This window comes from Vipera ursinii (genome assembly GCF_947247035.1).
Source record: "Vipera ursinii genome assembly, chromosome: 1".
Classification (NCBI taxonomy): domain Eukaryota; kingdom Metazoa; phylum Chordata; class Lepidosauria; order Squamata; family Viperidae; genus Vipera; species Vipera ursinii.
Window position 1 is genome coordinate 242,960,030 of NC_139512.1, and position 12,931 is coordinate 242,972,960.

At 39.4% G+C, this 12,931-nt stretch overlaps 1 protein-coding gene across 1 annotated transcript in view; it reads right to left on the minus strand.

The window, feature by feature from the left end:
* Positions 1-12,931, minus strand: part of MDN1 (midasin AAA ATPase 1) — a 131,487-nt gene that overhangs the window by 98,302 nt on the left and 20,254 nt on the right. Inside the window, exons 19-32 of the mRNA XM_083348146.1 lie at positions 11,755-11,851; positions 9,434-9,547; positions 9,022-9,169; positions 8,775-8,882; positions 7,826-7,977; positions 7,369-7,547; positions 5,028-5,236; positions 4,331-4,477; positions 3,369-3,510; positions 2,854-2,988; positions 1,790-1,928; positions 1,212-1,350; positions 986-1,116; positions 89-224 (exon numbers count right to left, since the gene is read on the minus strand). Of these exons, the coding sequence (XP_083204272.1) occupies positions 89-224; positions 986-1,116; positions 1,212-1,350; positions 1,790-1,928; positions 2,854-2,988; positions 3,369-3,510; positions 4,331-4,477; positions 5,028-5,236; positions 7,369-7,547; positions 7,826-7,977; positions 8,775-8,882; positions 9,022-9,169; positions 9,434-9,547; positions 11,755-11,851 (1,976 nt within the window). The remainder of the gene's footprint in view (positions 1-88; positions 225-985; positions 1,117-1,211; positions 1,351-1,789; positions 1,929-2,853; positions 2,989-3,368; positions 3,511-4,330; positions 4,478-5,027; positions 5,237-7,368; positions 7,548-7,825; positions 7,978-8,774; positions 8,883-9,021; positions 9,170-9,433; positions 9,548-11,754; positions 11,852-12,931) is intronic.

Genomic DNA, 12,931 nt, shown 5'->3' on the forward strand with positions numbered 1-12,931 from the left:
AGCATAACCAATTCTTTCAACTGTTAACGTCACAGCTGCAATTAGCACGATGGGATTCATAACACAGAACTAAACTGGTCTTCATTACCTCTTTCTTCCCAAAGTCACCTCCAGGATTCATTGTAGCTAAAAGGCGAAATTTCTTTCCTGCGGTTAGCAGCTCTATTTCGTTGTCCTCGCTAGCCTTCTCTGCTAACACCAGTGTCTTTTCAGTTTCCAGAACGCTAGAAGAAAAAACCCAGAGACGTGGCTATATTACTGTAGTGTACCATACACAGTGGAGAACTCTGTGGTACCTTAAAATTAACCTGTTCAAATTAACCAGCCTTTGATTTTTCCAAGTAACTATAAATCCTTATACGCTTGCTAATAAAAACAAAACAAAACCCCAAACGAAAGAGAAGCTGGACAATTCCAGTAAATAAGCAAGATGTGATAATCCTAACTGTTAAGGAATTTGTTGTGCAGAGGTCTCCTTGTGCTACCAAAGAGTTGCACAGACAAGGAAGGGTACTGAGAGCAGTAAGAGTCACACAGTAACCACAAGAGTACACTGAGTTGTAAAAGCAAAAAGTAGTTTACTTTAAGGTGCTGTAAGAACAAAAAAGCACAGTCAAAAATAAACAGTCCAGGTAGCAATCCAAAATACAAAGTCTTCTTACCGGTCCAGAGGTCAATACACAGTTCAGGTAACAGAGCAAAAACAGTAACAGTAGAGAGCAGTGAATTCAGAGAGAGAAAGAAGCTACATTACTAGCTCCCTCTTATGGTCATGAGAACACTTACACACCCATTGGCCAATTAACATCTTAAAGACATAACATCATGCTTAATATATTTTCAACCCAACATTGTAGGCTAACACCATATGCCTAACACTAACATCAGAAGCTGCTGGAATGTGAGAGTACAGCATTTAATCTGCATTAGTTATAAACACATCAAGAAAAGCAAGACTGAAATGTCCTGTTTTCAGGCGCCATACCTATTAAGTCTTTCCAGAACAGAATCGTCTGCTAACGAAATCTCATCCATGAGAAAAAAGCCATCCTCTCTCATTGCTAGGACAAGGGCTCCATCATGCCATTCAAATAGCCTAGAGCTGTCAACTTCATCCTATTAGGGGTGGGGGGGAAAAGTAAGGAGATTTAGCGCAAACATTGGAGCGTTTCAAGTCCTTAGAGGTACTCAGCATCTTATAGCCAACTGACCTTGTCCTTTGATCGCTGTCTAACTGGCCGCAGTCCTCCCAGGAAGTCTGATGTCTCCATGTGCAAGTGGCAATTCACAGAATACAACTTCTGATTTGCTATAGCTGCAAAGATCTGACAAACAGTTGTTTTGCCACACCTGTAAAGTTGGTAAAGTCAACTGCATTAAGCTTATTGTCATCTTAGTGGTCGATATGAGGGTTAGTAGCCATTGACAGCAGAGGTTGAACGTCAAAGTGAATAGCGCCATGTCATAAGGAAGAGCAGGGCAACAGTGCAGTGGGAGAAGGCCCATCAGGTTTTCAGCTGCAGGTTCTTAGAAGAATTCCTCTTTTTTTTACCACTATCCTTAAATCTTATTTCACAAGCTTTTCTAATGTTTCATGTTCTTCCATCTTCAAAAAAGCCACGCTGTCGTTTTTTTGACATTTGTGGCTGCAGTGCTTTAAAAGCCATTAAAAATAGAAATAAAATAAACCAAGAGCCACTGACAACCAGGGAGCCTTAGGTTTCCCACGTGGCCTTATGCTCTGCGGCTCGGTTCAAAACGGAAGTTAACAAAGAAGAGATTAGTTTACCCTGTATCTCCAACCAGTAGTACGGGTTCACCAAACTCCAAAGCTCGGCCTGCCAAAACTGCAAGTCTCCTCATTCCCTGAGTCCATACAATGTGGCTGAATTCCTCATCCATTCTAGGCAGCCCAGCAGGTGATTTTGCTGATGCAAAGGAGATTTAGAGAGATAAGCAGAGGCAAAAAGCAAGAAACGAGAAGCGAAGGAACATCAGCTAAGCATTAAATTATTTTAATAAATTCTGAATCTGAAAATAAAATGCAGATAGTCCTTGACTTACAACAATTCGTTCAGTGACCATTTGAAGTTACAATGGCACTGAAAAGTGACTTGTGACCATTTTTCACATTTAGGACCAGTTCAGCTTCCCCACAGTCAAGTGATTTACATTCAGATGCTTGATAACTGGTTCATATTTATGATGGTTGCAGTGTCCTAGAGTCATATGATCAGTTTTTTGTGACCTTCTGACAAGCAAAGGCAAAGGGGAAGTCAGATTCACTTAACAACGGTGTCACTAATTTAACAACTGCAGTGATTCACTAAACAAATGTACTACCTGTATTAATTCCCACTTAAGAAAGCTATATTAAAATGTGCCCTGCAGTTACAATGGAAATTAAAATTTGTAGTCCCAGTTATTTCAAAGCTCAATTTCCCTTATGACAAGATCACTGCTTTTCTTTTCAGTCACCAATTAATAAATGCACCAAAGGAAGGGCAAAATTGCTATCTGCAACATTAGCCTATAGAAATTGCCTGGTGCTTTTCTCATAGCTTTGATTGTTTTTGGCTTCCAAATATATTTGATTTGATATAATTTATTTGATTTTTATACCGCCCTTCTCCCGAAGGACTCAGGGCGGTGTACAGGGCAATAAATATCAAAAATACAAAATACAAAAGTTAAAAAACATTAAATAATTGTGCCCTATGCAGTACATTAGTTAAAATCAATGTTATATACACACTACTATATGTTCTAATATTCTAATATGTTCCGATATAGAATGTTATTGGTTTGGCTTGTAAATTATTGAATAATCAAAAATCAATTTTGCAAGCTGACCTAGTTGTTTTTTCACACTTTCTTCTGAGAAGAGATATTGGGGATCCAATTTTCTTTTAAAATATTTTTCGATGACTGCTTGAATAATATCCACTTCTTCTTGCTTTCTGACTCTTCCAGCTAAAAGCATAAATCCTAAGAATAAAGAAGCAAGGATAATGATTACTTTTTTTTTAAAAAAAAAAAGAGGCTGTTTGTAGTAGTGGTTAAGGTGCTAGCCCAGAAATCAGGAGACTTGAGTTCTAGTCCTGCCTTGGCCATGAAAGCCAGTTGGGTGATTTTGGGCCAGCCACTCTTTCTCAATCCAAACCATCTCACAGGACTGTTATTGTGGGGAAAACAGGAGGAGGAAAGAGTATTATGCATTTTCACTGCCCTACGTTATTTATAAAATAACAAAAGTGGGATAAACATGTTAATAAACAAACAAACAAATAAATAGAAGTGGCATTTGATATTTGGGTTACCAGATGACAGACAGTGTGTGTAAACTGAAAAGAGGGGGGAAGTCTCACCATCATTTGCTAAATGCTGAAGCCAGTCATAGTCCTTCACTGTCTGTTCTGCTAATCGGTACCTTTCTGCCCAGCGAAACAGGTCACGGAGAGTAATGAAGCCATGCTTGCCTGCAAACACTGATGAACCTCTGCGATAAGACTAAAGGAAACAGCAAAGCAAGAGCTCACTATCCAATATTATATTATGTGCCCGTGATGATTTCTTCATATGCCTTGAGGTATATTATCCTTCCCACCACATTCCCCAGATTGGTCTAGTGGCTCAATATATCTTAGCAGCTATTCACTGGAATTTTCATTACAGACAAGAAATTCCCAAGCAAGATGCAGAGGGCCTGTATGAGATCTGTGAGAAACAGGTGCTCAAATGGGATTTTGGAGTCTCTGACAAAGGTTCTTTTTAACGGGATGTCCTAGAGCAGGGGTCCCCAATCCCCACTATGCCAGCAACTGGGCCATGCAAACAAGTGAAGCCCCATCCATGGGATGCAGGCCGTATACAAAACCACGCCCCCTCCGGTCCACGGAAAAACCTTCCTCCATGGAAGTGGTCCCTGGTGCCCAAAAAGTTGGGGGCCACTGTCCTAGAGGCTCACAAGAGGGAGATACTCTATCTCCTACTGCTCAGGAAAGGCAGAGATCATGTGATCTAGATAATAGTGCAATCAGTTGTTTCATTCAGTGGCTGAGCCCAAAATCAAATATAAACTGAGGTGTCACTGAACAGTGAAAAAGACAAGAAAATAAATCCCCCTCAGACTGGGCCTAGCCACAAATGTGAAACGTGAGGGGTAGTGAGAAGAGCACCTTTTCTCTACGTAACCAAATTAACTGATTTCCCACATTTACATAGCTGTCCGTCAGACAAGTTCATACTTGGAAAAGATAATACTTGAAATTCAATTCGGCCTACTTTGCTTGCTTCCTCTTAAGAAAAACAGCACAATAATTAGCAGTACCTGTAGTTCCAGCATGACTTTGATCAATTTGCTACAGTAAGAAGGTGGAAGCTGGCATCTTTTGTGCAAAATGTTTTCCAATTCTGTACTGGGTAACTCATCAAAATGCAGCTCCACAAATCTATTTCTGAAGGCTCTAGACAAAACCTGTAAAAAGATGTTAATTGAAACGGTGCCTCTGGAACTCCTGTCACTAAAAATAAAATAAATAAGTAAGTAAGTAAGTAAGTAAGTAAGTTTATCCCTTATATCCATCAACATTTATTCAAAGAAGATCAATCTGTTTTTTCTCCCAAAGACTACAAATTCATTTTGAAATATCCTTTCTATGGAAGTTGAGACAATGCACATCTTACAAACATGTTTCTTTTACGTTATAGCGAAAGAACAATACAATACACATTAAAGTATGTGTATTAGCAAACTGCCAATAAACACGGAAGGGAGATGTCCAGAAATACAGACCTATATTACAAATACTTATATAGATCTGGCAGCTCTCTCAGATCAAGATCATTCTCTTGTCCATCACGCTTAATTGGGAGGGGGGGGAGAAAAATCACTTTCAGTTTTTCTGTCTGTATTTTCCACACTGGTAGTGATTTCAGTGATTAATCAGTGAAATGTATTTATATGCAGTGTATCATAGTAAGGAGAGAAGCACGAAGAAATAATGATCTTAGCACAGTCGACAAACCTTCCTGCCTCCATAGAGTCCTGGAGGATTCTGGGTTGCAAACAGCATGAATCGTGGGTGAGCTTTGATTGTTTCTTGAGTCTCCGTAATGAACAGCTCTCTGTTGTCATCTAACAATCTGTTCAGTGCCTCTAAAACATCGGTAGGCGCCAAGTTCAGTTCATCTAAGATAATCCAGTATCCCTTCCGCATTGCATCAATGAGGACACCTTTAAAGCAATTAACAAACAGTATACCGTATATACTTGAGTATAAGCCGACTCGAGTATAAGCCGAGACCCCCAATTTCACCCCCAAAAACTGGAAAAAGTTATTGACTCGAGTATAAGCCGATCCGCCGTTCTGCAAGCCTCTGCCGCCGGCGGAGGCTGGATCCGCGCTCTGCAAGCCTCTGCCGCCAGCAGAGGCTCGATCCGCCATTTTGCAAGCCTGAATACACAGGAATACCCTGTGTGGCCGCGGCTCTCGGGGAAGCCCTGGCTGTCCGCTTCCTCGCTCCACGCTGCCATTCGGGGCCCGCGCGTTCCCCGGGCAAATCGCGGCGCCCAGCAGGCGAGGAAACACGCCCACTCCAGTCGCCCCCCCTTCCCTCAGGAGACGCGAAGCAAGTGACCGCCCGGAGCTTACCGAGGACTTGCGCGCGGCCGAGGCTTCGGTGCTTCCAGGATCGCGCGCACCTCTCCCAAGCCGCCGCCGTCCGGAGACCTGCCGAAGTTTGGGGAGGTTTGGGGAGGTGCGCGCGCACCTCCCCAAACCTCCCCAAACTTCGGCAGGTCTCCGGACGGCGGTGGCTTGGGAGAGGTGCGCGCGATCCCGGAAGCACCAAAGCCTCGGCCGCGCACAAGTCCTCGGTAAGTTTTTTTGTTGACTGGAGTATAAGCCGAAGTGGAATTTTTCAGCCCAAAAAGTGGGCTGAAAAATTCGGCTTATACTCAAGTATATACGGTATGTGTGTGTGTATTTTATTTTCTATTCTCCAATGAGAAGCATTGGGGGGAAAAAATCTTTTCTTTTGACACTTTTGACACCCTATCCAGTGCAATATCCACTAGAGCAGTCTTTCTTAATCTCAGCAACTTTATGAGAGGTGAACTTCAACTCTCAAAATTCCCCATTCAGTGATGCTGGCTGGGAAATCCTGGGCGCCGGAAGTCCATCCATCTTAAAAAGTTGCTTAGATTGAGAAACACCGTGCTAGAGTATCCCCTGCAACACTTCACCTCCACATTGCAAGCTGGTTCTTTCAGTACACTTTAAAGTTTGAAGGGTTGTTTTTCTCCTTCCTGAAGAGTGAATGGATCTAAGTGTTAAGGTAGGCTGAGTAGTTAATATTGTGCATTGTTGTGTTTCGCAGTTTTTTTTATCTTATTACTCTTGGAGACCTGTCATCCACTCAGACTTGCCTATAGCAGCATATAAACCTGATAATAATCAGTCCATCAACCCTATGACAGATGACTATTTATCCTGTTTTAAGCTCTCCAGTACAAGAGAACTCATTACTCTACTAGGGACAGTTTATAATTAAGAAATTATTAATTATATAGTGTAGCCTAAAACTATTTGCTTATAAATTTTAATTTCCTGATTCTGAGCCCTGCCTTCTAGGATCACAAAGAATAAGTCCACTTCCTCTTGCAGTTGGTTTGCATATAAATCCAAATTATCAGTTACCCTATACAAACAGAACAACCCACTTCAACAATGCATTAGTATTAACTAAACCACTCCACAGCCTCATGAGAGTAACTTTAACTGAACTCAAATGATTTTCTAATAACGACAAAAAAAAACAGTAACCCATGGACCTAAAAGTAGCATCCCCTGAATTTATAGTGGCTTATTTTTAAGTAGAAATGCAAGAACTGCTTATGCTCTTTGAACTCACTTGTCATTTTATTGCCACTCTGTGGATTCTAACTTCTGCTGCACCACTTGAAGATTCAACCCAAAGGGGTAATTTTACTGAATTACTTTTGAAATGGATATTTGAAATGCGTATCTGCAAAATTCTTCAGTATTTCATGTTCTCATTTTCCTCCTTAGCTCATGCTTCCTCCCAATCTAATACTCAATTTGCAAGCCTACCTGCCAGCAGAATGTTATTTTCTGTTCTCATAGAACAGAACAGTTCTCACTAAACATGAGTTACCATCCATGCTCTAAAAGTAATGCTAAAGCAAAAACAACTTCCATGATCGTGTAGGGTACAATAGTGGTACAAGTAATAATAGTACAAATGCTAATAGTTTTGCAATCTTTGAAATAACATTCAATGTAACCCTTGCTGGAAAAGAAAAGAATGGCCAAGAAATTTGCATAGTAACCACAATCCTCCTACCTTCCTTAAATATCAGCTTTCCAGATATATCTGATGTATAACAGCCTATATACTCCTGAATGTCAGTATGCTCGTGATTATTAATTCGAACACAGTGGTTTCCACTTGCAGCAGCCAACCAACGGATTAGGCTGGTTTTACCAATGGAAGTATCTCCCTGAATCAGAACAGGGTATGTCCTTGAAGAATTAGCAGATCATAAAGTTAGAGATAAGGTGTTACAGTGGCCAAGAACTTTATAGAAAAATTCGTCTACATTTAACTTTTTTTACAGTCTTACTACATATGTTGCTTAAAGTAGCTTTCAAACAATGAGATTTAATGTTATTGCTATCAGCAAGTTCTAAGTGGATATCGAGAAGCGTGTTGCATTAAACAAAAGTCAGCACTACTTTTATGTATCAAATTAAATGAAACTATTTTCGCAGAACAGAAAAAAGAATTAAATCCAACATACCCAGCTGATACAACTCGGACAATATCTTTGAGGTTAAGTTTGACTGAAGGTGTGAGAATGTAAGTCTCCTCAATAGTTGGTTCGTTATCACCAGCTGAAATCCAGTAGCCTTCTACTTTTATCATTTTGCCTCCTTTAGGCTCTGGTAAGGACTAAAATGGTGTTATAAAAATATAACTAAATTTAAGCTATCGATAGAACCTCTTAAAACATCATAATGTTGCATTTCTCCCTTATGAGAACTAGATGAGTTTTATTCTAGCCACATAGATATAATACTAATAATAAACTCAATTCATATCCATTCTTCAATGGCCTATGTAACGGAAAGGCAAGTTTACAAGAAAATCCAAGTAAATAGAATAAAGCAAGATTTAACCAGTATGATTACAAGATCAAAGCTGTACAGTAAGGCTATGTACAAAGCATAAAACACTGCATTCTTATCTCAGAACAAAATGTCTCCCTTTGGAATTAAAACAGATATTCAAAAATTCTTACAGCATCATGTTTCATCCCAGTAGTGTAAATGTTTTTGCGGTGCTAGTCTCTTATGAATGATATCTACACTCTAACTATAGCAGCAAATATTATCCACATCCTGCTTTTTCTTTGCATTAGATACATACATTTAAAAATAATCTCTTTGGCCAATTTTTCCAGTTTGGATGGAGCGTAACCCCCAGTAGGGATTGAATCTTGTCTAAATTTGTGGCTGAAGGTTGAAAAGTAAGAATATAATGAGCTTGTTTCAGTTTCTGAAATAGAACACTTGAAACAATATAAACAAAATGGCTCATTTTATCTTGAGCTGTGACAAAACCCTTGAAACAATGGGGGTTTGTTCTAAAAACTCAAAATGGGCTTTCAGAGCTCAGAGCATTGAATAATGAGAAGATATCCTTCATTTCAACAGCAAAAAATTAATTCTAATTATTTGAATACTTGCCTGCTTTAGACCTTTTGTGTTTCCAAACAAAATATGCTGACATATGAGGTGTTGAACAATTGGGTAAGAGCTTCTATCAAGCTGAGTAAGAAAACCCAAGCAAAAGCCCTACAAGAAGCAAAATATTAAAATGCATTATTGCCAGGTGCAGGAGGGGGATGCTCGTAAAATTTTAAGTATTAAGATGAAAACATATTATTTTCTGAGTACAATTCTCAAAGTTCAGGAACAAAGTGAGGATAATTACCTCATAAAGCGAGCGCTGGATATTGTTGCATGGATTAGATGATGCAAACTTCAAAGCTCTACACAAGGTGCGAAGGCTATAACGAGGCTTACGGCCTGTTCCATCCATCAATTTTGATTCACACTCTTTTCTCACTGTCAGATAGAAGCTACAAATGTAAAGAAAGAAAGAAATAACTCAGTTTCTCTGGGTTTGACCTCAACATCTTCATTAAATTTTAGACTCACAGAAATAACATAAAACACAAAAAAGCATCCAAGGTAAAATAACCTTAACCCTTAACCAACCCCCAAACCTTAATACAATAGTCCTGAACAAAAACAGAGCCACAAATTACAATACAAGGTTTCTGAATTGTTACAATTGCTGTAATATATACAAACAGTAATCAAACATACAGCATTGGACTTACTTGATGATCCCATGAACTACATTTTTGCTCACATTTAGCCCTTTTAGATAATCCATTATAAGAATATGTAAATCTTCTTCATTCTGTAATTCTTCTATGTAGATTTCAGTAAACCTGTAAGGTGGCAATACATTTAAAAGTTCAAGATACCTTCATGCCAAGTCATACTAATCTAAAACTGAAGACTAAACACCAATCTGCCAATCATAGCATAAAACCTATTACAGAGGAACACAGCAATAGCAATAGCATTTAGACTTATATTCTGCTCCATACTGCTTTATAGCACTCTCTGAGTGGTTTTCAAATGGCAGCATATTGCCCCCAACAATCTGGATCCTCATTTTATTAAACTCGAAAGGATGGAAGGCTGAGTCAACCTTGAGCCCATCAGGATCGAACTCCAGACTGTGGGCAGAGTTAGCTTGTGATACTCCATTCTAACTACTGCACCACCAGGGCTCCTAAACATAGCATGAGCATTCAGGTAGGGCCCCTGCCTGGATCTCATAATCTGCTTGTATATTATCTCAGATTCAATGGCAGTTAGAAGTGCCTAACACTGTACAACATGACTTTCATCAGAAACAATCCTGTGCAAAATAAAGAAATAATCAAAACCACTGCAACACAACTCCATATATACATACAAATAGTACTTAACTTACAATGGCAATTGAGACAAAAATTTCCACTACTTAGCGATGGCAATCCCTGAAGTCCTGATTGCCATTATTAACTGAATTCCACAGCGTTAGCTGAGGCAAGTTTCTGCCAGCTTCCAACAATCGTCAGTCAGGAAGTTGGCAGAAAGTTGTAAGCCCCAGGGAAGTTACAAGCAGGCCACATGCAGGAAACTAGTGGTTGAAGAAAGGTATGAGGAGATTCCAATGGTGCAAGGGACACGTGACAAGGTATGGGTAGAGTGAGTGTAGGTTTGAGAGAAGCATGGCTAGGGTCAAGGAGAGTGTGCAAGGGTGACGCAGTGAAGATTGGAGAGGTTGCACCAGTGTGTGTGAGGACATGCAAAACAAGGCATTGGCAAGAAAGGAAGAATCATTCACAGATTACAGTTATCTTAACAAGTCAACCCAACATTTGAGAAGCCCTGAATACCACTATCTGTTTTTTTTAAATGAGAGTCATTGACTTACACGTGTATTAGTTTTTGTCAAGAAAAAAGTTCCCAAACTATCTTCAACAAAGAATCCAAAGTTGGATTAAAAACAATTCACCTCAACTGTATTATTCAGGATGATGTATGGACAGCTTTTATTGCTGTAAAAAGTCACAGTGTTTGCCTTTTCACAGCAATAAAATTTAAATTTGATGTTTCTACAGCTCAAAGCCATACGAAGCAATACAGGAGTAGAACTGGGAGGGAAGGATTCAGATTTGTTTTCTTTCAATTTTGGCAGAGGTTTTTACTGAAGGATTTGTGTTAAGCTTACAAGGCGTTACTTCTCTTTTTTCACTGAACAATGACAGGAAATCACACATTTTTTGCTAATGAAAATGGCTGTTGTACTTGGAGCGGGGGGGGGGGGGGGAGAGAACTTACAGGGACTACAGAGAAAAAGCTGAGGACCTTGCAGCCCCGTAAGCAATCCAGCCCAACCAAGGTTATATACAGAATACAATGTACTGGAATTTCATGACTGAATCTCGCTAAGCAACATGCAGCTCTTTTGCTGTTAAATAATTTTGAATTCTACAGAGACAGTTCCATAACCTTAAATTTAATTCTATTGTCAAATGCAGCCTACTAAGTACTCAGTGGGGAAATCAAAGTGTAAGTGTAGAATGTAGTGCTTAATAAGCACTTGGCAGACTACCACTAATGACATAATTCTCAGTTCTCCTACTAGCCATGCTAAATCAGAAAGATCAAATAAGCATAAAATTCACTCATCTATAGCTATCCATCTACTATGCAGCTTACTAGTAATGCTGACCTATCAGAAGATACCCAACAATGTTTTTTCCTTTATGTTTCCCAAGGGATCACTATATAATTCTAGCCTTGCTCTGAATGTGATGACTCAAAACAAACTGAACTACAATTCCCAAAGTTTGTACAATAGCATCATCTACTCATTCCAGAGACACACTGGTAAGGTTCTTTGCCTGCATATTAGTTCCCAATATGGTCCAGTTAGAGTATGATACAATAAAGATATATTTCAGATATCAAAAATATTTGTATTTTGCTTCATGAGCAAAGATGGATTTCAGAACAATGTATAAAAAGAAAACAGTAGCAGTTCCTACTGCTTCGGAATAATCATTTAATTTTGTAGAACTGGTTATTCTGTTTTTACCTGTTTCGTATTCCAGGAGGTAGATTTCTTTTTCCAACATCAGTAGCTGGATTCATACAGGCAAATAAATGAAAATTGGAATCACGTACCAATGGCTCTAAAATGAAAAAGGCAGACATCCAAATTCAGTTCCAGTTTTCCTCAGGAAAACAAAGCAAAACATATTAACAACACCTTGGACAGGGTGTTGTGCACTTAAAAGTTGGTAATAGGTAAGTTTTGTTGCTTTATCCATACATGACTCATATTCTGCATTACTGAAGTTGATATTTCCGTAATATCTATCAACAGTCTATAGAAACAATGCCAGCCTCCAGATCTCATCAACTATATTTCCAAAGATCTGTGGCCAGACATTGACATTTCAAGTCTCTAACTCAGGGGTGTCAAACTTGCCGCATCATGTGACATCATGGAGCCTTGGTGGAGCAGTGGGCTAATGCCTCCTTAAGTAACACCAGCTGCCTGCAATTAGTGCAGGTTCGAGTCCCACCAGGCTCAAGGTTGACTCAGCCTTCAATCCTTCCGAGGTAGGTAAAATGAGGACCCAGATTGTTGGGGGCAATAAGCTGACTTTGTAATAATGCCGCTTGGGGTGTCCGAACAAGCAGGCATATACATAGAATGAAGGCTACTGCTAAGCTAGTAAGCCGCCCTGAGTCTTCGGAGAAGGGTGGGATATAAATGGAATTAAAATAATAAAATGAAATAAATATCACATTGCCGGAGCTGGGGTATGTGCAGTTTCAGCATGATGCATCTGGCCTGCAGGCCAGCAGTTTGACACCCCTGCTCTAACTATTTAGTCGGTTTCATTTCCAATTTATAAATGAAAAAGTAGCAATGTCAACTCTAAGCTGAATCTGAAACATACAGAAAAATAAAAAATATTTCAAGAAACAATGACACTGTGAGGCTGAAAGTGGATTGGAGCCAAGTTAATTTCTCTGCTTCTGAGAGAAAAATAAATTTATCCTAAAATTCAGAATTCAGTGCCGATTCAAATTATAATTATGGGAGAGAAAAGGAATCGCTCTTCCAGTTAAGTTTTCTATAAACCTGCCGCTGAAAAAACCAAGAACATCTCCCCTAGGACAACTATTGGCAGGTTGATGGCATCACATTTTACTCTTTCAACCTTTTGCTGAAAATACATCATATGAGGAAAATCCACTTG